General features: G+C 41.4%; 1 protein-coding gene across 1 annotated transcript in view; it reads left to right on the top strand.

Moving 5' to 3' along the window:
* Window positions 1-17,966: 17,966 nt before the first annotated feature.
* The window catches only part of LOC132815680 (aryl hydrocarbon receptor-like), a 194,975-nt gene continuing 185,252 nt past the window's right edge, over window positions 17,967-27,689 (top strand). Inside the window, exon 1 of the mRNA XM_060824733.1 lies at window positions 17,967-18,679. Coding sequence (XP_060680716.1) covers window positions 18,624-18,679 — 56 coding nt within the window. The 5' untranslated portion in view covers window positions 17,967-18,623. The remainder of the gene's footprint in view (window positions 18,680-27,689) is intronic.

Raw genomic sequence — 27,689 nt, 5'->3', positions numbered from 1 at the left:
CAAATCCCAGAACGTCTTTTAAGTCGCATTCTCGAGATAACTTAAGGTTTTATAAGAAATCTTGACATCTCAGTTCAGACAATGCATTAAAGGTGTGAGGTTAGGTTCTATCTGTATCCCAGTATTGAGTCAGATTAGTTCTATTTCCAAAGTGGAATCTACAACATATTACATGGATTGACTGCCTGCACCCATGGACCAGTCAAACTGAGAGCATTCCTCATCACAATGAACATTTCAGCACTCTACACCAGCATCCCCCACAATGACGGCATCGCAGTAACAGGCTCAGTACTCAACACCAACAACTCCCAGTCTCTGAGCACCATCCTACAACTCATCCACTTCATCCTTGATCACAACGTTTTCACCTCTGACAACCAGTTCTTCATCCAGACGCATGGAACAGCCATGGGGACCAAATTTGCACCCCAATATGCCAACATTTTCATGCACAAGTTCAAACAAGACTTCTTTGCTGCACAGGACCTCCGACCAACACAATGCAGCAGGTATATTGACAACATTTTCTTCCACTGGACCCATGGCGAGGATTCACTGAAACAACTACACAGTGATATCAATGAGTTTCATCCCACCATCAGACTTACCATGGACTACTCTTTAGTATCTGTCTCATTCTTGGACACTTGCATCTCCATTAAGGATGGGCATCTCAGTACCTCACTCTACTGCAAATCCACATATAACCTCATGATGCTTCTACCCTAACTTACTAAAACAGCCACCCCCTATGGACAAGCCCTACACATACACATGATGTGTTTAGATGAGGAGGAATGTAATAGATATCTGAAGGTGCTGAAGGAGGCCCTCATAAGAACAGGATACGAAGCTCAACTCATCGACTGCCAGGTCTGATGAGCCACAGTGAGAAACCGTAATGACCTCGTCAGGAGACAGACACAGGTTGCAACCGATAAGGTACCCTTCATTGTCCAGTACTTCCTGGGAGCTGAAAAACTACATCATGTTCTTCACAACCTGCAACACATAATTGATGAGGTTGAGCACCTCGCCAAGACCTACTCTACACCTCCACTTCTCGCCTTTAAACAACTGTTAAATCTTAAACAGATGATTGTTCGCAGCAAATTGCCCAGCCTTCAAGACAACAATTACCACAAGACTATGCAACCCTGTCATGGCAACTACTGCAAGACATGTCAGAGTGCCGACACAGATACTACCATTACACATGGGAACACCGCCCACCTTGTATGTGGCTGGTACTCATATGACTTGGCCAACGTTGTCTATCTTACACACTGCAGGCAAGGATGCCCTGTGGCATGTATATTGGCGAGACCAAGCAGACACTATGACACGGTTGAATGGATACCCGAAACAATCACAAGACAGAGGTGTTCCCTCCTAGTCGGGGAACACTGCAGTGGTCTGGGACGTTTGGCCTCGGATCTTTGGGTGATCATTCTCCAGGTACACTTCGGGATAGGCAACAACACAAAATGGCTGACCAGAATCTGATAGCCAAGTTTGGTACCCATGAGAATGGCTTCAACCAGGACCTTGGGTTCATGTCACCTTACAGGTGACCCCGCTACATTATATAAACACACACATACACACACACACACACACACACTCTCTCTCTCTCTCTCTCTCTCTCTCTCACAGGCTTATATTCCATCACACTCACACACACACTTTACCAAGCTCGCACACACGCAACCACACACTCTCTCACGTGCACTCACATTCACACGCACACACTCACATGCACACACTCACTCTCTCTCTTTCTCACATGCATGTGCACACATATAAATCTATGGGTTGAAATTGTACTTATAGAATTATAGTTGCAGATGCATTTTACTTTGCTCAAACAATGCACAATCTGCAGACAATCAATCCATGTAATATTTTGTAGTTTCCACTGTGGAAATAGAACCAGTCTGACTCAAGATTGGGATACCGACAGACTTTAACCTCTCACCTTTAATGCATTGTCTGAGCTGAGACTTTTTTTTATAAAACCTTAAGTTATCTCGAGAATGTGATTTAGAAGAAGTTCTGGGATTTACATATTAATGAACCTAAACCTGCAACCCACACTAAAAGATGAAAGACTTCACAACAATCGAGATTTGTTCAATAAATCATTTTACTTACATGACACTGTAATATTTTGCTATAAATTCTGCACCTTATGGTACTGCTCCACAACTACCTGATGAACGAGCAGCATTCTGAGAACTAGTGCTTCCAAATAAACGTGTTGGACTATAACCTGGTGTTGTGTGATTTATAACTTTGTCCACCCCAGTCCAAGCTGAAAATGTGTTGCTGGTTAAAGCACAGCAGGTTAGGCAGCATCCAAGGAACAGGAAATTCGACGTTTTCCTGCCTGGCACCCTCTCCTCATTCCTGATGAAGGGCTCTGGCCCGAAACGTCGAATTTCCTGTTCCTTGGATGCTGCCTAACCTGCTGTGCTTTAACCAGCAACACATTTTCAGCTCTGATCTCCAGTATCTGCAGACCTCACCTTTTACTTGAAGACTTTTCCACCCCAGTCCAATACCAGCTCCTCCACATCTTAATTTCAGAAAGGACCACTGCACTATTACTTTGGCAAACTATCATCTCAAGTCAGAGGTGTTGTTGAAGAAGCTTTGGTGAATTGCTAGAATGCATCTGGCAGATGGTGGACACTGCAATCATAGCGAACCAAATGTAAAAGAAGTGAATGTTCAAGCTGTTGGATTGTGTGATGATTAAGCAAGCTGTTTTGCTCCAGATCATGTCAAGCTTCTTGGATATTGTTGGAACCAAGGTGATTCAGGCAAGTGGATAGTATTCCATTACAATCTGCTTTTGTGTCTTACAAATGGCAGATAGATTTTGGTGAGTGCGATGGTCAGTTGCTCATCACAGAATACCCAACATTTGACCTGCTTTAATAGTCATGGCATTTATGTGGCATATTATGTTTCTGGTTGATCATGACCTTAGGGTGTTGCCTTATCTAAAATTCACTCATGGGATGTGGGCATTGCTAACTGAACAACATTTATTCCCCATCCCAAGCTGCTGTTGAGAAGGTAGTGGTAAGCTGCCTTTTAGAACTACAGTCTATGTGCTGTAGGTAGACCACAATGTCCTTTGGGAGGGAATTCCAGGAGTTTGACCTCACAACAGCAAAGGAATGGTGACATCTTTCCAAGTCAGACTAGTGAATGGCTTGGAGGGCAACTTGCAAGTAATGATATTACTATATGTCTGCTGCCCTTGTCCTTCTAGATGGGAGTGGACGTAAGCTTGAAAAGTGCTGTCTAAGGATCTTTGTCAAATTTTTTAGTGCATCTTGTAGAAAGTACATACTGCGTGTTGGTGGTGGAGGAATGGATGTTTGTGAATGTGGTGCCAATAAAGTAGGCTGCTTTGTTCTGGATGGTGTCAAGCTTCAAGCACTGTTGGACCTGCGCTCATCCAAGCAAGTGGGGAGTATTCCATCACACCCCTGACTTGTGCCCTATAGATTGTGGATAGGCTTTGGGAGTCAGGAGATAAGTTACTCGTTGTAGTATTCCTGGCCTCTAACTTGTTCAGGAACTTGATGCTGCTGCTGAATGTCAAGGAGATGTGGTTAGAATATCTTTTTGTTGGAGAAACTAGTTGCATGAGACTTGATGCACTAATGTTAATTGTAGCTTATGAGCTCAAACAAAATTTTATCTAGATCTTCCTGCATATAGACCTGGCCTGCTTCAGTATCTGAGGAGTTATGAATAAACTGAACACTATACAATCATGTACAAACATTCCCACTTCTTTCCATGCAGACAAGATCAGTGGTTCTGCTTGAGATACTACCTTGAGGAACTCCTGCAGGATTTGAGATTCCTGGCCTCCATTAACCATAACCTTTTGCTGTGCATGACTCCAATCAGTGGAGAATTCTCCCTGAATTCTTACCGACTACCATTTTGCTTGGGTTCATTGGTGTTCCACTTGATCAAATGCTTTTTAGGTTAAATGCAGTTCTATTGCACTCCTGGAAATGAGTTATCTTTTCCATGTTTCGAAGAAAGCAATGAGACAAAGGAAACCAATTAAGCATCAGTGGTCAGGTTAGTGCTGAATTAAATGTAGTGTTCCATCACTTTGCACATAGTGGATGGTGGGCTGATTGTGCAGTTATTAACACAATCAGGGTCAATATACTTTTTGGGACATATCAAAGCAATATTCCACATTGTTAGATTGATGTCAATGTTGCAACTGTCCTGGAATAACTTGGCTTACATGCAGACTGTGCTGGAGTGCAAATCTCTAATACTACAGCTGGCATGTTTTTGGGAACCATCGACTTTGCTATTTCCAGATGAAGCGTTTCTCTATATTAGATTGACTAAATTGAAAAATATGATGTAGGTAATCTCAGGAGGAAGCTGAGAGGGATCACCACTTGGGAATCGGATTGAAGGTGGTTGTAAGCATATCCCTTTGTCATACATATATAAAAAGCAAGAGGGTAGTCAGGGAAAGGGCCTCATTCCCAATGAAAGGCTTTTGCCCAAAATGTTGATTTTCCTGCTCCTTGGATGCTGCCCGACCGTCTGTGCTTTTCCAGCACCACTCTAATCTTGACTCTGATCTCCAGCATCTGCAGTACCCACTTCCGCCTAGGGAAGGGGTTGGCCCACTCAAGGACTATGTGTGGGACTAGAAAAGGTAGGTGAAATCCTAAACGAATACTTTGTGTCAGTATTCATGAAAGAGAATGAATCGATGGAGGACGATCTCAGGGAACGGAGTGTCGACTTTCTAAGTCACGTTGCTATTAAAAAGGAAGAACTGTTGTGCATCTCAAAAAGTATTGAGGTAAATATGTCCCAGGGTCTTGATGGGATCTATCCCAGAATACTGAGGGAGGCAAGAGAACAAATTGCTGGAGCATTGATAGATGTCTTTACATTCTCTTGGGCCACAGGTGAGGTCCCACAGAACCGGAGATTAGCCAATGTTGTCCTGCCATTTACAAAGGGTAGCCGGGATAATTCTGACAATTACAGGCCTGTGAGTCACATGTCAGTGGTAGGGAAATTATTGGAAAAGATTTTCAGGGACCAGATCTATATGCATTGAGAAGCAAATGACTTATTAATGATAGACAGCATGGCTTTGTGCGGGATAGGTTATATCTCACTAATTTTAGTGAGTTTTTTGAGGAGGTGACGATGATTATTCATGAAGGAAATGCAATTGCTGCTGTCTACATGGACTTCAGTAAAGCCTTTGACAAGGTCACTCATGGCAAACTGGTACAAAATATGAAGTCAGGTGGTATTGGGGGTGAGTTGGCAAGATGAATACAGAATATAGAAGAGCAGCATGGTGGCTCAGTGGTTAGCACTTTTGCCTTACAGCGCCAGGGACCCGGTTATATTCCAGCCTTAGGCGAGTGTCTTTGTAGAGTTTGCACATTCTCCCTGTGTCAGCATGGGTTTCCTCCAGGTACTCTAGTTTCCTCCCACAATCCAACAATATGCAGGTCAGGTGAATTGGCCATGCTAAATTGCCCTTCAGTGTGGACTTGTTGGGCTGAAGGGCCTGTTGCCACACTGTAGGTAAACTAATCTAAATCTAAACTTTAGTTAGGCCACACTTAGAATATTGTATATAGTTCTGATCATCACACTACTAGCAGGATGTGGATGCCTTGGAGAGGGTAGAGAAAAGGTTTATTCCAGGATGTTGCCTGGCATGGGGATTTTAGTTATCAAGAAAGGTTGGATAGATTGCATTTGCTTTTTTTTGAAATGCAGGGGTTTGAGGGGTGACCTAATAGAAATCTCTAAGATTGTGAATGGCATGGATAGAGTGGAATGTCTGAGACTTTTCTCCAGGGTGGATGGATCAATTACTCAGGAACAGTGATTCAAGATGCAAGGGGAAAAGTTTAAAAGAGATGTGTGAGGCAGATTTTTCACAAAAACGGTGGTAACTGCCTAGAATGCATGACCAGAGGAGGTGGTGGAAGCAGACACAATAGCAGCATTCAAAAAACACCCGGATGAATAAATGAATAGGAAGGGAATAGAGGGATATGGATCCTGTAAGTGAAGACAGTTTTAGTACAGAAGGGAAAAATGGGTTGGCGCAGGATTGGAGGATTGAAGAGCCTATTCCTATGCTGTCTTGTTCTTTGTCATTATACCCACATGATGGGCTATGCTATGCCACCTCCTCTTTTATTTACTTTATTGTCCACTACTGTTTATGACTGAAAGAGCCAGTACTGCAATCTGCTGATGTGACTCTTTTCTTGTGCGATTTCTGTGTTCTGTCTAAATTTATGCCTCTTCTGTGGCTTAGTGTGTATATGAACCTATGACATATAGAGTTATAGAGTCATAGACAATTACAGCATGGAAACAGACCCTTCAGTCCAACTCATCCAAGCTGAACAGATATCCCAACCCAATCTAGTCTCACCTGCCAGCACCTGGCCCATATCCTTCCAAACCCTTCCTATTCAAATACCCATCCAGTCTGCATCAGAATGACACCTCATTTTTAGGTATGTTTGACACTGCTCATATAACATGTCAGGCCATCCTAGGTTTGTTTCCAAACATTGGTAGTATATTTTTATAGGTTCTATTGTAACTTATCTCTTGTGTTGGGCACCAAAGACCACTGCTATTAATGTTCCTGAATTCCATATGTTTGGACCATGATTTTCTGTGCACACTGTGCAGTAACACAACATTGGCCACAGGCTGAATTTTTAATACTCTAATAATTTCTGGCATTAACCAGAGCTTTTTTTAATATTTTCTAATGTTTAGAGAACAGATAAATAATACTCTATCAAATTGTATGAATTAAGCTCTGAACAATAAATCATCCTTATTACAATAACAATTATACATCAATATTAAGTCAGTGTAGCAAAATTCATTTGAGTAACAACTTCAATTGCTTAATTTGCACCCCGCCTCCTTTGATATGCAGAAAATTGAACTAGTTAACTGTCTTAGTAACATTACAATTGAAAAGCAATTGGAAACTTTCCTCAAAGACCTTATTGAAAAGCATCCAGAAACCAACAACATTGTAAAGCATAGACTTCAAAAGGGAAGTAACCTTCTGAATTTTTTGAAGTACTAGGAAGCTAATGAATATATGTAATGTATTTGGATATTTATAAGGCATTCAATATTATACCACATGGTGGATTCATGGCTAAAGTCAAAAAATGTGGAGTCAACAGCAAGTTAGCAGACTCTGTCATAAATTGGCTATAAGGCAGAAAACAGGAAGTCAGAATTAATGATAACTACTTAGACTGGCAGCAGGTGGGAGGCAACTTGTCTCAGGGATTGGTGCTGGATTTGAGTGATGTAGTTATTACAAAAGATGAATGCAGCAAATTCTGTGAGACATTAATAAAGATGTGTAATAGACATATAAGTGACAAGTAATCTCAAAACAGTCAAGTGTGAAATTTAGCATTGAGTAAGCAGAGTAAGGAGGTCACATAATGCTTGAATAATCAATGGCAGAATGGGGCAAAGGAGCAAAGGGATTATGGGTAGAGACACATAAATCAATTAAAAGTCATGACCCATGCCATTAACAATAAAGCAAAACTAACACTGATGTTCAATTAAAAAGCAGAAAAGATATATCAGACATGGTTAGAACACCCCAGTATACTGTGAACAGTTTTTTAAAATTATCTCAATGTACTAAAAAGGGATACACAAACATTGGGGAAGGTGCAAAAAAGTCATAAAAATGATAGCTGAGCTATGAATGTAGTATGAATGAGGATTTATCAGACTCGGGCTTTGCTTTTTTAAACAGTGAAGGCTAAGGAGTGACTGGACACTAAAATAATGAGAGGGTTTGATGGGTACCTGTAGAGAATATGCTTCCACTTGTGAGCAACTCGAAAGCTAGAGTCAATATTTCAGAATCATTACTGAATGTGCAGATATAACAGGGTCATTTCCATGGGTGACTTTAACTTCCCAAATATTGATTGGAACCTACTTAGTTCAAATTGTTTGGATGGAGCAGAGGGGAGGCCATATTGGATTTGGTGCTTGGCAATGAACCATGCCAAGTGTCAGATTTCTAGGTGGGAGAGCATTTCGTTGATAGTGATCACAACTTCATGACCTTTACTATAGTCATGGAGAGGGATAGGAGTAGACGGTATGGGAAAGTGTTTAATTGGGAGAGGGGGAATTAGGCAGGAACTGGGGCTCCTAAATTGGGAACAGATGTTCTCAGGGAAATGCAATACAGAAATGTGGAGATTGTTTAGGAAGCACCTGCTGTAATGCTGCACAGGTTTGTCCCACTGAAGCAAGGAAAGGATGGTAGGTTGAAAGAACCTTGACTGACAAGGGATGTGGAACATCTAGTCAAGGGGAAGAAGCGAGATTACTTGAGGTTGAGGAAGCAAGGATCAAACAGGGCTTTAAAGGGTTACAAGGTAGCCAGGAAGGAATTGGAGAATGGACTTCGGAGAGCTCGAAGGGAGCACGAACAGCTTTAGGTGTAGGATTAATGAAAATCTTAAAGCGTTCTATGTTTATGTGCAGAACAAGAGGATGGCCAGAGAGAGGGTAGGGATGATCAGTGATAGTGGAGGGAACTTGTGCCTGGAATCGGAGGAAGTAGGGAAGGTCCCTAACGAATACTTTGCTTCAGTATTCACTACTGAGAGAGACCTTGAAATTTCTGAGGACAGCATGAAACAGACTGATGTGGTAGAACAGGTTGATGTTAGGAAGGAGGATGGGCTGAAACTTTTGAAAAATGTAAGGATAGATAAATCCCCTGGGTCAGATGGGATATATCCTAGGTTACTACAGGAAGCCAGGGAATAAATTGCCGCACCTTTGGTAATAATCTTTGTGTCCTCACTGTCCACTGTACTGGTACCAGACAATTGAAGGGTGGTAACTGTTATTCCCTTGTTCAAGAAAGGGACTAGGGATAATCCTGGGAATTAAGGACCAGTCAATTTTACATCAATGGCAGGCAAAGTATTGGACAGGATTCTGAGAAACAAGATGTATGAATACTTGGAAAACCATAGATTGATTGGAGATAGTCAGCATGGCTTTGTGAAGGGTAGGTCATGCCTCACAGGCTTTATTGAATTCTTTGAGGATGTGACAAAACATGTTGATGAAGGGAGAGCAGTGGATGTGGTGTACATCAATTTCAGCAAGGCAAATGATAAGTTTTCCTGTGGTAGGCTCATTCACAAAGTAAGGAGGCATGGGATGTAGAGAAACCTGTCTGTCTGGATACAGAATTGGCTAGTCCACAGAAAACAGAGAGTGGCAGTAGATGGAAAGTATTCAGCCTGGAGCTCAGTGACCAGGGATCGGTTTGAGGACCTCTGTGATTTTATAAATGACTTGGATGAGGAATTGGGTGGGTTAGTAAGTTTGCAACAAGGCATTGGCAGGATACAGAACTGGGCTGATAAGTGATAGATGGAGTTCAACCTGGGAAAGTGTGAAGTAATATATTTTAGAAGGTCAAATTTGAATGCAGAATACAGGATTAACAACTGGATTCTTGGCAATGTAGAGGAACAGAGGGATCTTGCGATCCATGTCCATAGATCCCTCAAAGTTGCCACTCAAGCTGAAGGATTGTTAAGAAGGTGTATGGTGTGTTGGCTTTCATTAGCAGAGTGATTGAGTTTAAGAGCCATGTGGTTATGAGTACAATGAGTCCTGGTTAGACCACACTTGGAATATTGTGTTCAGTTCTGGTCACCTCATTATAGGAAAGATGTGAAAGCTCTAGAGAGGATGTAGAGGAGATTTACCACGATGCTTCCTGGATGGAGGATATGTCTTATGAAGAAAGGTTGAGGGAGCTAGGGCTTTTATCACTGGAGTGAAGAAGGATGAGAAGTGACTTGATAGAGGTGTACAAGATGTTGAGAGACATAGATAGAGTGGATCAACAGTGACCTTTTCTCATGGCGGAAATATCTATCATGAGGTACATAATTTTAAGGCAATTGGAGAAAAGTTTAGGGAGCTGTCAGAGGTAGGTTCTTTACACAGAGAGTGGTGGGTGGGTAGAATGCATTGCCAGCAGTGGTAGTAGAGTCAGATAAATTAGGGGCATTTAAGCCACTCTTGGATAGGTACATGGAAGTTAGTACAATGAAGGGTATGTAGTTAGTCTGATCTTAAAATAGGATAAAAAGCCAGCACAACCTCAAGCGCTGAAGGGCCTCTACTGTACTGTTCTATGAATCCATTAGGGTACTTAGGAGATTTTTTTTCTCAGAGAGTGTTAAGAATGGAAAGTCCTAACACAGTAGTTGAGGCAAATTGTATAGATGCATTTAAGTGGAAGTTGAGAGAGAAGGCATTGGAAGTGTATATTAATAAGGTTAGACAAACAGAGCTGAGGGAAAGCTTGAATTGAACATATGTACTAGCATAGACCTGTTGGATCAACAGCCTGTTCTTTGCTACAGACTGTACAACTCTATTTGCTGAGCATTGACAATTATGTATAATGTAGAAATAATAAGTGGAGTTTTGCCTAATGGGCAGGTGTAGGGGGAAATAGGAAGGGGCACAGAGTGTGAGGTAAGTAACATTTTCACAGCGTTTCTAATTTCTCATCATAACATTGGGGTAAGATAGGTGGCCCTGCAGAAACAAAAACAATGCAAATAGCCTTTTGCACTCTCTTATTTCAGGGGTATCCACCAAAATATGGAAGAATGCCTGAGATAGACCTCAGATTTACTCAAATGTTAACCATGCAAAGCTGCCTAATAACAGCATAGCTTCAGAAAAATATCACTACCAGGAGTACAAAGATGAAGGTTTATGAGACTTGCATTCATCTGAGAAAGAAGGGTCCCATTGAATTTATAAAATTCTCTTGCAAACTTCCTAATAATATCAATAGTGGAAGAGTTCCTAATCTGACTTTGAGATTGGCTGTAAGTGCATTTGATGAATCAATTGAGAAATTAAAAGAGAGTTATGTACTTTCTTGGGAAGTAATATAATCAAGGAAAATAGAAAAAAAAAGGAGATATTATTTAAAAATAGAACTTACAATGTAATGGAGCTGTTGATAGACAAATAGTCAATCTTCACTTGATGTGTACGGTTGAATGCAAGAAAAAGGAGCAGACATGGGCCATGTAGACTATCAAACCTATTCCCTAATTCAATATAGTCATGGCTGATCTTGGGTTTTAACTCAACTTTCCTGAACTCTCCCCATTGCCCTTGATTCCCTGAGAGATCAAAAATCTGTCTATCTCAGCCTTAAATATACAAAACCATGGAGACTCCACAACCTCCTGGAAAAGAGAATTCCAAAGATTCAGAACTGTTTATTTAAGAAATTGCTCCTCACCTCAATCCTCAATAAGCAACCCAATTTGCTGACTCTGTGCTCCTGTCTTTACATTCCCCAACTAGGAGAAATAATCTCTCGCCGTCTACTCTGTCAAACCCCTTCATAGTGTTGTACATATCGATGAAATCGCCCCTCATTTTCTATGCTGCAGAGACTATGGACACAATTTACTAAAATTCCCATCATAGAAAAATCCCACGTCCCACGGGCTAACTTAGTGAACCTTCACTGTATTGCCTTCAATGAGGTTACTTGCTGATGCATCTAAAATGTCTGTCAAATCTTCCCAAATATTCATGCTTTTGCTATTGTATCCTGAAGTTCATTCCATTGAGATCACTCTTTATATGAACTGTCGCTATCAGTGCTAAATTTTGAGTTTGAAACTTTGTGTTCTCGACTTACAATTTTAAGTAAAATAGTAGATTTTTTCTATTATATATATGATTTTATATATCCTGAGGAGACACTTGCCCAATTCTCCAAACCCCAAATCCGATAATCTGATCCACACTGCTGCCATCCAGGTTGCCAGATATTGGCTTGAATTCAATGATCTGCCTGTCTAGTTGGGGTGGGCACCTTGCCAGTTCTATTTAAATGGAAGTCAGGCCTCAAAATAGCATTAGCCTTTGGTTCTCAGAACAGATGGGCTGCCAATGTAGTTTGTATGTTAGTGGTTCCAAAATTAAATGCAGTTCTTAGAAGTGAACTATGAAACTGATCATTGATTTCTGTTGTTGAGCCAAGACAAGTACCGCGCTATTTATCTAACATCCAGCAGTTATGCTAGTGACAATCTTCTTGCTTTCATACAAAGTGAAGCTATTGGTGGAATCTTGCACACAATAGTGCATGATGCACTGGATACAATGACAGGATCAATGGACATGCTATCTTAAGCCAGTAGCTATTAAAAGGATGCTAATTATCTTAAAATTATCTTCATGTGATATCAAGAAATGGCTGAAGACTCCAGATACTGTAAAGATTGTGGCCCAGATAACATTCCTGCAATTGTAATGAAAACTTGAGTCATAGAACTAGCTGCATTCCTAGAAGAGATGTATAATTATAATGCTGACATCTACCCAGTAATTTGGAAAACTGCCCAAGTATGTCCTGACCAGAACATAACATAGAAATCCAACCCAGACAATTACTGTCCTATTAGTTTACTACAACTCATCAGCAAAGTGATGCAAGTCATTGTTGACAGTGCTATCAAGTCGTACTTAGACAGCAACAACCTGTTCACTGTTGCTTTGTTTGGGTTCTACCAGGGTCACTCAGCTCCTGACCTGGACATAATAATATAGCTGAAAATATGTTGCTGGAAAAGCAGCATCCAAGGAGCAGGAGAATCGCTGTTTCGGGCATAAGCCCTTCTTCAGGAATGAGGAGAGTGTGCCAAGCAGGCTAAGATAAAAGGTAGGGAGGAGGGACTTGGGGGAGGGGTGATGGAAATGCGATCAGTGGAAGGAGGTTAAAGTGAGGGTGATAGGCCTGAGTGGGGGTGGGGGCAGAGAGGTCAGGAAGAAGATTGCAGGTTAGGAAGGTGGTGCTGAATTCGAGGGTTGGGACTGAGACAAGGTGGGGGGGAGGGGAAATGAGAACACTGGAGAAATCTGAGTTCATCCCTTGTGGTTGGATGGTTCCTCGGCAGAAGATGAGGCGTTCTTCCTCCAGCCGTCGTGTTGCTATGGTCTGGCGATGGAGGAGTCCAAGGGCCTACATGTCCTTGGTGGAGTGGGACGGGGAGTTGAAGTGTTGAGCCATGGGATGGTTGGATTGGTTGGTACGGGTGTCCCAGAGGTGTTCTCTGAAACGCAAGGAGGCGGCCTGTCTCCCCAATATAGAGGAGGCCACATCGGGTGCAGTGGATGTAGTAAATGATGTGTTTGGAAATGCAGGTGAGTTTGTGGTGGATATGGAAGGATCCCTTGGGGCCTTGGAGGGAAGTAAGGGAGGAGGTGTGGGCGCAAGTTTTGCATTTCTTGCGGTTGCAGGGGAAGGTGTTGGGAGTGGAGGTTGGGTTGGTGGGGAGTGTGGACTTGACGAGGGAGTCACGGAGGGATGGTCTTTTTGAAACGCTGATAGGGGAGGGGAGGGAAATATATCCCTGGTAGTGGGGTCCATTTGGAGGTGGCGGAAATGATGACGGATGATATGATGTATATGGAGGTTGGTGGGGTGGTAGGTGAGGACCAGTGGGGTTCTGTCCTGGTGGCGGTTGGAGGGGCGGGGCTCAAGGGTGGTAAAGCGGGAAGTGGAGGAGATGCGGCGGAGAGCATCATCGATCACATCTGGGGTGAAATTGGGGTCTTTGAAGAAGGAGGCCATCTGGGTTGTTCAGTATTGGAATTGGTCCTCCTGGGAGCAGATGCGGTGGAGACGAAGGAATTGGGAATATGGGATGGCATTTTTACAGGGGACAGGGTGGGAGGAGGTGTAGTCTAGGTAGCTGTGTGAGTCGGTCGGTCTATAGTAAATGTCCGTGTTGATTCGGTTGCCCGAAATAGAAATGGAGTGGTCTAGGAAGGGGAGGGAGGAGTCTGAGATGGTCCAGGTAAATTTGAGGTCGGGGTGGAAGGTGTTGGTAAAGTGGATGAACTGTTCAACCTCCTCGTGGGAGCATGAGGCAGCGCCGATACAGTCATCGATGTAGCGGAGGAAAGGGTGGGGGTGGTGCCAGTGTAGCTGTGGAAGATGGACTGTTCCACATATTCATCGCCAGACCATAGCAACACGACGGCTGGAGGAAGAGTGCCTTATCTTCCGCCTAGGAACCCTCCAACCACAAGGGATGAACTCAGATTTCTCCAGTTTTCTCATTTCCCCTCCCCCCACCTTGTCTCAGTCCCAACCCTCGAACTCAGCACCACCTTCCTAACCTGCAATCTTCTTCCTGACCTCCCGGCCCCCACCCCCATTCTGGCTTATCACCCTCACCTTAACCTCCTTCCACCTATCGCATTTCCAACACCCCTCCCCCAAGTCCCTCCTCCCTACCTTTTATCTTAGCCTGCTTGGCACACTCTCCTCATTCCTGAAGAAGGGCTTATGCCCAAACCATCGATTCTCCTGCTCCTTGGATGCTGCCTGACCTGCTGCGCTTTTCCAGCAATACATTTTCAGCTCTGATCTCCAGCATCTGCAGTCCTCACTTTCTCCCATAATAATATAGAACAATATATAGAATAATATAAGACAGTATATGTAGAATAATATAGAACAGCAAAGGTTGAGTAAAGGATGTACAGTATAAGAAAAGGGAAATTTGAATACCCAAGGCAACTAGCAACAAAATATAATGAATAAAGGTGAGTTACTACGAATATTTATACAGGAAAAGAGTAAGCAAAATGAGTATTGATTCTTTAGAGTGAATGTGGGGAATTAATAATGGAAAACTGTGAAACGGCAGATTCATTGAATAGATATTTTGCAACTGTGGAGAATACCTATAACATCCCCAAAATAATTGTAAGTTAGAATGTGAAAGGGAAAGAGGAACTTAAAATAATTAAAATCATAGTGGAATGGATAATGGCAAAATTATTAGAACTAAAATTTGAGAAGTCCTCTAGCCCTAACATCTGAGGGTGTTTTAAAAGAAAGGCTGCTGAGAAAGTAGATGCATTGGTTTCAATTTTGCAAAATTCCCCAGATTCTGGAAAGGTACCACTAGTTTGGAAACCAGCAAATGTTACTTTACTATTTAAGAAAGGAGGGAGAGAATAAGCAGGGAACTAACAGCTGTCATGGAGAAAACGGTGGAATCTGTTAAGGAGATTGTTTCAGGACTCTTCAAAAATCTTAATGCAATAAGGAAGTCAACGTGGTTTTGTGAAAGGGAAATCAGTTTTGACTAACTTAATATGGTTCTTTGGGAAAGTAACAAATAGCATATATACAGGGAACTCAGCACCGCCCTCCTAACCTGCAATTTTCTTCCTGACCTCTCCGCCCCCACCCCACTCCGGCCTATCACCCTCACCTTGACCTCCTTCCACCTATCACATCTCCATCGCCTCTCCCCCAAGTCCCTCCTCCCTACCTTTTATCTTAGCCTGCTGAACACACTTTCCTCATTCCTGATGAAGGGCTTATGCCCGAAACGTTGAATTTCCTGTTCCTTGGATGCTGCCTGACCTGCTGCACTTTAACCAGCAACACATTTTCAACCAGTGCATATACCATATTTGTGTTCCCTGAAGGAACTTGATAATGTGCCACATCTAAGTTACGATGCAATATAAGAGCTTATAGTGTGGGGTAGCACAGTGGCATTAATGGAGGATTGTTTGTCTAATAAGAAGCAGAAAGTAGGCATAAATAGATAATTTCTGGGTTGACAGGATGACTGGTATGCCCAAGGAATTAATATTGAGGCAACAGTTATTTACAATTTATTTTATCAAAGGCTTGGATGAAGGAACCAAGCTAATGATTGTTAAGACTGTTCTCGATGCAATGATAGATGGAAAAGTAAGTTGTGAAGAGGACACAAGTTGTCTGAAAAGGGATAGTTTAAAAGAATTGGCAAAACAAAAGGCAGATGAAGTAAGAGAGAAAAATTTGAACTCATCCACTTTGGGAGGAAAATAGAGAACAGCACTTCACTTAAATGGGGCGGGATTGCAGGACTCTTAGGTACAGAGGGATCTGGGTCCCTTGGTACATAGAGCATAGACATATACAGCACAGAAACAGATCCTTTGGTCCAACTTGTCAGGCCAACTGATATCATCGTATATCCTAAATAAATCTAATTCGATTTGCCAGCATTTGGCCCATAAATTTTTCCTATTCATGTACTGATCCAAATGTTTTTTAAATGTTGTAATTTTACTAGCCTCTATCACTTCCAATGGCAGCTCAGTCCATTCACGTACCACCTCCTGCATGAAAAAGTTCCCCCTTAGGTCCCTTTTAAGTCTTTCTCCTTTCACCTTAAACCTATACTGTCTAGTTTTGGACTTCCCCTACCCTGGGCAAAACACCTTATGTATCTACTGTTATCCATGCCCCTCATGGTTTTATAAACGTCTATAAGGTAACTCTTCAAAAACAGTGAATTAAGGTATAGAAAGTGATCAGGAAGGCAAATTGTTGTTTATTGCAAAGGAAATGGAATATAAAAGAAGGAATGTTTTACTGAAGCTATGTAACACATTAGTGAGGCCACATCCGCAGTACTGTGAATGGTTTTGGTCTTGTTACTTAAGTAACGATATAATTAGAAGCAGTTCAGAGGTTAACTCAACTAATTCCTATGAAGAAGTGGTTGTCTTATGAAAAACGTTTGAACAGTTTGGGCCTGTATCCATTGCAGGGTCATTTATTCAAGGCTGAGTGAGACAGATTTTAATAGAGAGTCACAGTTTATGGGGGAGAAGAAAGTTAAGTTAAAAACGCAATCAGATCAGTCTTGATTTTATTGAATAGTTAAGCAGACTCAAATGGATGAACGGGTAAAAAATGAGGTCTGATGAAGGGCTTATGCCCGAAACGTCGAATTTCCTATTCCTTGGATGCTGCCTGACCTGCTGTGCTTTAACCAACAACACATGTTCAAATGGATGAACGGCCTACTCCTGCTTCTAAGTTTCTATGAAACAAGTACGTTAGTTGTCATTGTAATGGAATTGGGAGTTTAATTGCAAGTAACTCTTACTGAAATTGTACAGACCTTGGGTTAGCTCATACATAGGAGCACTTTGTAGTTTTGATTTCCGTACTGGGAAAGGCTATACATCCTTTTGAGAAAATTTGCAGTTTGTCCACAATGTAATTATTAAGCCTATATTCCCTCAAGTAATGGATGTTCACATTGAAATATATAACATTTATAAAGTAGAAATGAATAAAGTAGAAACTGGACAATGTGGCAACCACTATGGAAAAAAAAACATTTCTAACGGTAGTCATGATTTGGAGGTGTCGGTTTTGGAGTGGGATGTACAAAGTTAAAAATCACACAACACCAGGTTAAAGATTTATTTTGGATTTATTTGGAAGCACTAGTTTTCAGAACCCTGCTCGTTCATTAGGTGGTTGTCAACCAGATGAAGGAACAATATTCTGAAAACTAATGCTTCCAAATAAACCTGTTGGACTATAATCTGGTGTTTTGTAATTTTTAACTTTTCTAACGGTAACTATATCTTACAACAAAAATCATTCGTTTTAACACGCTTTTGCTTCGTTCTGAAGCTGGGCAGTCGCTATGTAAATGTAAGTGTTTATTTGCGAGAGTTGAACTGCTGACAAAGCGTTGGTTCAATTCTATCTGTTTAACATCATTCTCAGCTTCTGAAAGCACGAAAATTGAACGTGATTTTTGCGATATTCTCTCCCTCTCTGTATCTGGCGGGGTGTGTACACAGTGTTGCCGGAGTCGGGCTGTGTTCTCGGTGCTCTCTCACATACAGCGGCTGGGGGGCGGTGTGCTGCACTGACACTTAGCAGCAAGCCTGGATTTTCCATGCCATGCCCTGCCCTGCCGGCGGTACACACGTACAACAGCCGGGCCGGGCCGGGCCAGCCCATCCCAGCCGACAGGAAGAGATTGCAGCCTGGGCCTGATTCCAAACCGAACGGAGACAGGCCCGGACTTACAGGCGTGCTCGGTTATCCGCGGGTAGAGCTGCGCACCGGGGAAGGGTGCCGTCAGCGGTGCGCCCAGAGGGAACAGTACTCAGTGCAGGAGATAAGTGCTGTCCACTGGCTTCAAGAAAGTGAACAACATTGACAACCCACTCAGTGAGCTCAGCCCCCACACCCAACCTTACCCCCTCCCCAGGACAAGGACAGCGGGAGCCCGCCCCATCCCCGGGGACACGGACAGCGCGAGCCCGCCTCCCGCCCCCTCCCCGGGGACAAGGACAGCGCGAGCCCGCCCCCTCCCCGGGGAGCCCTCTGTGCTGGCTCTGCTGCTCCATCGAGCGGCCACAGCCGCCTGTGCAATCCCCCGCCCCCCTGCCTCTCATGAGGAGGAAGTCTGTGTGTGTGTCTCTCTCTCTCTGTGTATGTGTGCGTGGAGAGGAGAGCGAGGCGCAAGAGGTCCGCACCGCCTTGCATGTTGTTCCTTCTTGGATTAACTCGTGTTACTCGCCTTAAACTGTGACTCCTGGGGAAAGGTTTACCGAAGGTACAGACCGAGGGGAGAAGCTTTGCTGCGCCTTCGCTGAGGATGAACAGCAGCAGTATCTACGCAAGCCGTAAGAGGCGAAAGCCTGTTCAGAAAAGGTATGATTTTGTTGGAGGTCACCGTGGTGTGCGAGTGTAACTCCCGATGCCGCAGTCAGTTTGCTATTGTCAGGGATTTTGAAGGAGTTACAAGTCACAAAACGGTATTGCTGGAGGAGGTCAGTCTGACAGTCGCAAGAACGGTCTCGATTTGTTAATTCAGTACGGGCTGAACAGCCTTTGGGAAAGTTGGGAATTTATCTTGCTGATCTCACGGTGGCTAGAACTGTTGTAAATATGTAAACATTCTTCGAAAAAAAATGCCCAGGAAGTTAAGTGTGTCAAAAGTAAAACCAAAAATTATACAAAAGTTCGTATGCATAGCAGGTGAGCAGTACACTCACCATGTACTCCTTGAAATCTAATCCGAAACCATGTTCAAAATAATAACCCATAATAGCTGCAGTATTGTTGCCACACTAGTGTCCTCTCTGAAGTGAAAGAATAGAAACCTTGTTTGCTGCTAGTATATATACAAATTGAGTATGACATTCAGCAATAGCAGTATTGGAATGTTACGTGTAACTTGAGTACTGTGTAGTACACTTCAAAACAAATATTTCACTGTTTTTAAACTACATTGTGTGTGGATTTTCACCAGCCAGACCAATTGCGTTGTGTTTGTCCCTTTTCTTCTCACCCCTCTATACAACTGTTAGATTGTAAAAGCATTATAAGTCAAAGATGAATAAACGATAATTCCTTGTTGTGATGCATTACAATGGAGGAGCATTGGGATTTGCAGAAGTGGGAGGAAGGGGATGGACTGAGAGTCTGTGGAGTGGGTTGGGGTGATTTTTGGGGGCTTATGTTATGTCATCTTCCTGAAAAAGAAGTTATATTTGGATATGATGTCACCATTACCTTCTCCTTTGTGTGTGTGGAGGAGGGGAAGTTTCATCGTGATATCATTGGAACCACCACAGTACTGTATATGCAACAACGTAGACCTTGTTTGAGATTTTAAATTTGCATCCATCATTTAAATATCTAAAGTGTGACACAAAAAGAAATAGATGAGAATTCACCCCAAGTTGAGTGCTACATTTATCATTAATGACTCTATTGCTTATAATTGTTGTCCAGATGTATGATTAATATGTTTTAGTAGTGCTGATTCTATCAGTGATAAGACAGGAGTGTTTCAGTATTGATAATGCACTTTCCTGGTTCCCAAATGCATTGGTTAAAACTTTCAAAAAATGTATACTATTTTTATCACTTTTCAGCCACTGATTGTACTCCTCCACGTGTTCGCTCATCTGTATTGCTAAGGTTGGGCGGAAATGACAGAGGGGACATCTCAGTTAAAGGCAGTTACAGACTCTTTCTTTGAAAACAAAGTTAGAAAATTGACATCACTTTGCTAATTTAGCTTAAGTCATTACAGTTTATGTAATGTAATCGTATTTGATTAAACAGCTGAATTAACATGCAGTCACAATCTCTCTGTATGGTTTAACTTTTTTAAAACAAACTCTGCCTTTAGTTTATAGGCAATGATGCACAGTAGACTGCTGTGTCCTTCCTATGTTGAAATTGGCTGCCAACTGCTTTGCAAATAGGGAAAGGGATAGACTGTATCCTGATACATTTACACTTCAAGATAAAATTGTAGAGGGCTCTAATTTTAATGTCTGATAGATGTGCAATTTTAAAAATACATAAAGCTCTGTTTTATCAGATTTCCCATTGTATATTTGATTTTTCCTTAAATGCTGAGAAATTGTACGTTTCAAAATCCAGTTTCATTGTTTTTGTTCACCTTTCCAAATACCTAATTATTTGATACAACATCTGTTTTGCTATTATTTGTACTTGTAAAGCACCTTTGGGACATTTTTCTACATGAAAGATACAATATTGATTTAAACTGTTATTGTTTTTAATTTTTTATGTAAATCAATTTCTCACTGTAGGCCCTCAAGTAGTACTTTGCAAGAGTAAGAGAATGTCCATATGCTTTATATCTGTTAAGTCAGTCCGGTTTGATTTATTGGAAATGTGCCACCTATGGTAAAGGACAGAAGTTGGCAGCTGTACTGAGAAACCATTATAAGGCTTTCAGTTTAACATATGAATCTACTATTGTTGTTAATAATGATGTTGGAAATAGTCCAATGTGCAACAATGCAAGTTTTTTGAAAAGTTTTTTGTGACCATCGCAAATCTCACCACATGTGCATATATTTTTCATCTATTGAGTGTGGATGTATATAAAATTAAATCCATAGATTTATCTTTCATGTGGTGTTTTAAATAGATCTGGAGAGAAAGATGGCTGGAGATGATAATGCAGAAGTTACTTCTTTCCCAGTTTTATATACTTTTCCTCTGTTCCGTGAAATGTAAAATATTTTGCATTCTGATGCTATGACTAATTTCAAACAAAATAAATTATTAACTTTTATTAGATTAAATGGAGCCAGAAAATTGAAACTAGCTCAGTTAAAACATTTGAAATGATTTCTTTTTAAATTCATCATGAACAACCATAGTGTTTTGCAGAATTTGAATGTGACTTTTAAATAGTTTTCTGGAATAGTATTTGGGAGCAATGAGAGCAATGGGTGCCTGAGTTCAGTAAAGTACTTTTGGTGAAGAAGCAAAGTAATGGTCATATGGTTTCACTTTGGCAGTCAGTTCTTGTTGCCCTGTTATTGGATAGTAAAGAATTTGACGAGAAGCATTTCATTCTTGAGGGGAGTTTTGGCCGCCTCCATTATCGAAGGGGGCAAGATAACGTAGATTGTCAGTGACAACTTCATAAGATATGGATCATGGAAACAGGCCAGTTGGCCCAATTAGTCTCCCATGCTTTTTCTCATTATCATTAGTATACGGGTATTGAAGATGAGAAACCTTTTTTAAATATAAAAGTCTTTTATGTTGTTGAACATAAAAATTTTGCACAACTTAGCATCTAGCAAATGCCCACTATAAACTCTGCGTAGCAGTGGAGGAAACCTGCTTTAGTTATTCTAAAGTACAATGACTGCAGGAAGGTGGGCCTGTCAAACACAGGGCAGGGACAACACACTTTTGTACAAAAATGACTATCTTCAGGTTGTCCCTTTAAATGAAGAAACCATCCCAAGATTGCAAACAAAAGAAATGATGTTAAAGAGCAGGGAAAGGCTGCTGAAAAATATCCAAGTCAGAGGAAGACAAAATGAGAGATTCAGGTAAGGATTCAGGTAAGGATTTTCAGAAAATGGTATCCGAGCTTTTAGCTGCACTGATAAAATAGATGAAGGCAAAAGAGCAATAACTACGAATGAAATGTGGAAGAGAGCATAATGGTGAATGTGCAATGGAACGGAGAATGTGTGAGGTGGTAAGGAACCTAAGAGCAGCCCAACAGGATTTTAAATTGCTAAATTTGCATGCAGCGGATTAAGAATCAATGTAGTTCACGTGGATAACAGTTGGCACCATTAGCATCAAGTTGATGTTTACTGTGATTGGTCAAAGATCAATTCACTATGTTAATGCTGGATAATTTAGTCTCGAAGTGATGGAAAACTGTAAGGGTGACATAGTTTCAAGGTGGGTGTAAATGGTTTCAGTACAGAAAAGAATGTGAAGAAAAGAAAGGACTTGTGACAGAAGCCAAAGGAAATGACTGACACTTCTTTGAGTTCAATAGAAAGAAATCTTGACTTGGGTGCTGGACAAGGCTGTCTGACATCACAGCCCTTGGAGGCTGAAGAAAGTGATGGAAAAATAAAAGTGGGGGCTGCCAGCACACTTTTGACAGCCAGTCTTGTCACTGTCAGGTAGTAAGATGAGGAAGGAAAGGGACCATGTACATTTCTTTTGGGGAGCCCAGAGTTCATGATAGAGAAGGAGGAATGAAAACTTGGTGGGACAGGCATTGGCAATGTTTGGGAAGAAATGCATGTGGAACTACTAAGGTCCCATTTGGAGCTACAAAATAAGTAGAGGGTATGGAATCTTTAAACACTATGGGGAGGTTGAGGAAAACCAGAAGATATTTTGCTTTAGTTGTAATATAGGATGGGAACAGGAAATTAGTTTAATGTCTGTGTCCTGAGGTGAATGTAAAGATGTACCACTTTGAAAAAGAACAAAGTTTCTGCATTGACCTGACTAATTATTCCTTATTCAATGCTCAGTAACAGATTACTTTGAGATTTTCCTAGAATTGTACGTGAAATCAAGCTGTCTTTTGCTTTCTTAAATTACAATTGTCATTGCCTTTTAAAAGATGCTTTATTCATTACAAAAGACATGTTTTGACATGCTGTGACATCTTATAAATATTTCTTTGTTTTGTCTTTCTAAATGTCATTAAACTTGGGAGTTTGAGATACGTGGTAATGGAAACAGGAGCTGAAGTCAGTTCATGACCTTTTGAAGATGAGATTGATGCATTAAGAATAGGGTTTGATAAGAGAGTGATTATGGCCATTTAGAAAAGGGGAGTAATGATACTTTGGAAAGCGTGTCCTTTACATTACCATCAATAGTATGTATTGTGTTAACACGGTAAAGTGCCCTGGCACATTACAGAAGCATTATCAGACATGATTTGACCTTGGATGACCAAATATAGTCAGAACTAGATTTTAAAATGCCTCTGAAAGGAGGTAGTGAGGTGATGAGCTTTAGGACCATAACAGGTGATGACACGACTGTGTAAGGTAAGGCAAGTGAAGTTGGTAATTCATACTGGAGCAGAATTGGAAAAATGCAGAGGTTTTTGGTGAGTTGGTGCTCAAGGGGAAGGTTGTATAGTGAGGTAGGCGAAGGCCATAAAATTCTTTGAAACCAGGTGAATAATTTTAAATTAGAATCATAATTGAACTGGGTGCTTGGGGTTGATGAATGGATGAGATTAGGATATGGGCATGTAGGTAATGATGATCTCCTTATGGATAAATTCGATCTTAAAAGCTTTGTTGGTGAGACAGCAACATTTTAGAATATGCTGAATGGAGCATGATATGTGTACTGATGGGGCTGATGAGCATGATGGATGGGAAGGAAGTGTGAAACCTCTGCAGTAAGAATAAATTGAGTTAACTGGGAATGGAGGAATAAAACAGTTGTGGTGGTTGCATTAAACATGCAAGACAGTAGCTAGAGATGAGCATGACGAGGCTGCAGGGAAACTTGAGCTGGCATGCAGGCTGGAGAAAAGTTCGTCCTCACTGAAATGTTATCTGCAACTCCCAAGAATGTCTTTAAATGTCTCTTAGAAGTTTCTACATTTCAAGAGATTTGATATTCCTGTGGTTGGATAATATTTTATTAACAAGTTCAAGCTGTAACCTTTTTAAACAAGTATATTCTACTGAGATCTGGAGTCATGTATGCAAGTTTGTTCCTTCTTTATATATTAAGAAAGTATCAAATGGAGAAAGGGATCTGAATGGGGGCATTAGATTAGATTACTTACAGTGTGGAAACAGGCCCTTCGGTCCAACAAGTCCACACCGACCCGCCGAAGCGCAACCCACCCATACCCCTACATTTATCCCTTTACCTAACACTACGGGCAATTTAGCACAGCCAATTCACCTAACCTGCACACCTTTGGACTGTGGGAGGAAACCGGAGCACCCGGAGGAAACCCACGCAGACATGGGGAGAATGTGCAAACTCCACACAGTTAGTCGCCTGAGTCGGGAAATGAACCCGGGTCTCTGGCGCTGTGAGGCAACAGTGCTAACCACTGTGCCACCGTGCCGCCCACAAGTGAAGACTAAAGTGAGTTCAGTTATGCCTGCCAAAGCTGAAGGAAGGAGAGAGGAGACCAGGAATAAAATGGACAAGAGGGTGAAAAGCCATGTTCACGTAGGCAGGCAATAGATGCAAATAATTGGTCATGTCGATAGGATCAATAACAGAGGAATAATGCAAGGAAAATTCTTAAGATAGGAGCTAGTAAGAATTAATTAACCATTTAATGAAATAACCTGGATACTTTAGCATTGTGTATATGCTTTAAAACTGACCAGTTACGCATTTTGTGCGAGCAGAAATTTGTTTCAAATCTTCTTTTCCATGTGGTTGTGTATGTAAGTTTGTTCATTCTTTATAATATACTAGCAATGTATAACTTTATAAAAAAGTACTTTTGAGTAATTCTATTTTGTTCTGTTTTGTTTCTTTCACTTCACGTTTGTCATATGTTTGATGTTTCTGCACTGCAGTCTTCCTGTTACTTCAGGCTAAAATTAGGATCCAAACGAACTCATTTCCTAATTATTTATTATCTAATCCCAGTAGATGGATTTCCAGTTGGAAAACTTTGAATTTAGTTTGAATTTGCGATTTACTTCAGTCACAAAGTTAAATATTTGATGTGGTTCTGTTCGCCGAGCTGGAAGTTTTTGCTGCAAACGTTTCGTTCCCTGGCTAGGGAACATCATCAGTGCTATTGGATCCTCCTGTGAAGCGCTGCTTTGATGTTTCTTCCGGTATTTATAGTGGTTTGTTCTTGCCGCTTCCGGGTGTCAGTTTCAGCTGTAGTAGTTTGTATGTGGGGCCCAGGTCGATGTGTCTGTTGATGGATGTTCTTGCCGTTTCCAGGTGTCAGTTTCAGCTGTAGTGGTTTGTATATGGGGTCCAGGTCTATGTGTCTGTTAATGCAGTTTGTGAATGAATGCCATGCCTCTAGGAATTCCCTGGCTGTTCTCTGTCTGGCTTGTCCTATGATGGTAGTGTTTTCCCAGTCAAATTCATGTTTCTGGTTGTCTGAGTGTATGGCTACTAGGGATAGCTGGTCGTGTCGTTTTGTCGCTAGCTGATGTTCATGACCCTTAGGACTCATAACAGCACACAAGCCAACTTCCACACTCAGACAACAACTCACTAGAACAAAGGACCCAGTAGCCAGCACGAGCCAAACTAACGTAGTTTACAAAATACCATGCAAGGACTGCACAAAACACTATATAGGACAAACAGGAAGACAGCTAACAATCCGCATCCATGAACATCAGCTAGCGACAAAACGACACGACCAGCTATCCCTAGTAGCCATACACTCAGACAACCAGGAACATGAATTTGACTGGGAAAACACTACCATCATAGGACAAGCCAGACAGAGAACAGCCAGGGAATTCCTAGAGGCATGGCATTCATCCACAAACTCCATTAACAGACACATAGACCTGGACCCCATATACAAACCACTACAGCTGAAACTGACACCCGGAAATGGCAAGAACATCCATCAACAGACACATCGACCTGGACCCCACATACAAACTACTACAGCTGAAACTGACACCCGGAAGCGGCAAGAACAAACCACTATAAATACCGGAAGAAACATCAAAGCAGCGCTTCACAGGAGGCTCCAATGGCACTGATGATGTTCCCTAGCCAGGGAACAAAACGTTTGCAGCAAAAACTTCCAGCTCGGCGAACAGAACCACAACAACGGATACCCGAGCTACAAATCTTCAACCAGACTTTAAATATTTGACTTTCCTTTTTTGTTTGACTTTTCATGTATAATAATATGAGAGAATTGTAATCCATTGAAAGGAGTTTGTGACTGCCTCAAAGCTAAAGCACAAGTCCAGCAATAAATCTAAAAGGCTAATAGAGTTTTAGCTTTTGTCTCAGAGGTTGGATTATAATGTAAGGAAGTTATGCTGCAGTTTGAGGTTGTTTTTTGATTGCTGATTCCAGTTTTCAGCAACAAAACCCATAAAACTAATATTGGCAATGGAGGGGTACAACATAGATTCAGCAAAATGGTGTCAAAGGCTTGAGGGGTCATATCAAAAACAAGTTGCATATACTTGCTTTCTATTTACTTATATTAGAAAGTTGCAGGCTGATCCAAACAAAGTGTATGAAATTACAGTGGCTGTAGAGACACAATTTCCTCCACTGAGGAAATCCAGAAAGTAGGGGAGATAAATCTTAAAATTAGAGCTAGGCTGAAGTCAGGATTGATAGATTTTTGTTAGGTGAAAACTTTCAGGCATATTGAGCAAAGTTAGATAATAGGAGTTTAAGTACAGATCAACCGTGATCAAATAGAATAATGGCACAAGCTTTTAGGGTCTGAATGGCCAGTTCTTGTTTCTCAATGTGATAAATTAGTTGAATATCCTTAAGGGCAGCTGATATATAGTGTGTGTCTCTACATTTTCAGATCATTACTTTCCATTTTTCAGGCTTGTTTTTTAATCATGCCTTCTGTGTGCAAACTACCTGGACAAATAAGTCATCAGGACCTTCTTGATAATTAATAGTTATTGAGGTCTTCATGCACTAAAGCACTCTGTTTTGTTTTTGTGATGCTTAACCAAATGACTACCCTGGGAAATTTTGCTGGACGAATTTTTTCTATGGCATAATGTGAGTTATGGCAGTGTTGTAGCACCGAGGCTGTTTGCACCTATCTTCTGCAACGTAACTGCATATCTGACAAAGCATAGACACCAACAGAGTAAAAGGTCCCTTCACATTCTTCTGAATGTGTGCTATAAAATGTCTTAAGCAGCATCTTCTCTCATATAAGCATTATGGTTCTACTTTAGAAGTCTGTAGTCTGTTTTAGATGTGACTGCACAATAAGTGTGCAATTATGAATAGTTTTAAGCTATATCCATTAAATACCATGATTGTGACTACACAAACCTTTTGTTATAACAAAGGAAATACTGATGACAGCAGAGCGGTAAACATGATCTATATGGACTTCCATATGGTGTTTGACCTGTTTCCCAATGGGAGACTCGTAAGCAAGGGCAGATCTCATGGAATACAGGGAGAACTAGCCATTTGGATACAGAACTGGCTCAAAGGTAGAAGACAGAGGGTGGTGGTGAAGGGTTGTTTTTCAGACTGGGGGCCTGTGTCCAGTGGAATGCCACTACTTTTCGTCATTTATATAAATGATTTGGATGTGAGCTTAAGAGGTATAGTTAGTAAGTTTGCAGATGACACCAAAATTAGAGGTGTAGTGGACTGTGAAGAAGAGTACCTTGGTTTACAATGATCTTGACCAGGTGGG

The sequence above is a fragment of the Hemiscyllium ocellatum genome, chromosome 5 (assembly GCF_020745735.1).
Source record: "Hemiscyllium ocellatum isolate sHemOce1 chromosome 5, sHemOce1.pat.X.cur, whole genome shotgun sequence".
Lineage (NCBI taxonomy): Eukaryota > Metazoa > Chordata > Chondrichthyes > Orectolobiformes > Hemiscylliidae > Hemiscyllium > Hemiscyllium ocellatum.
This window is presented reverse-complemented; position numbering and strand designations above follow the sequence as displayed.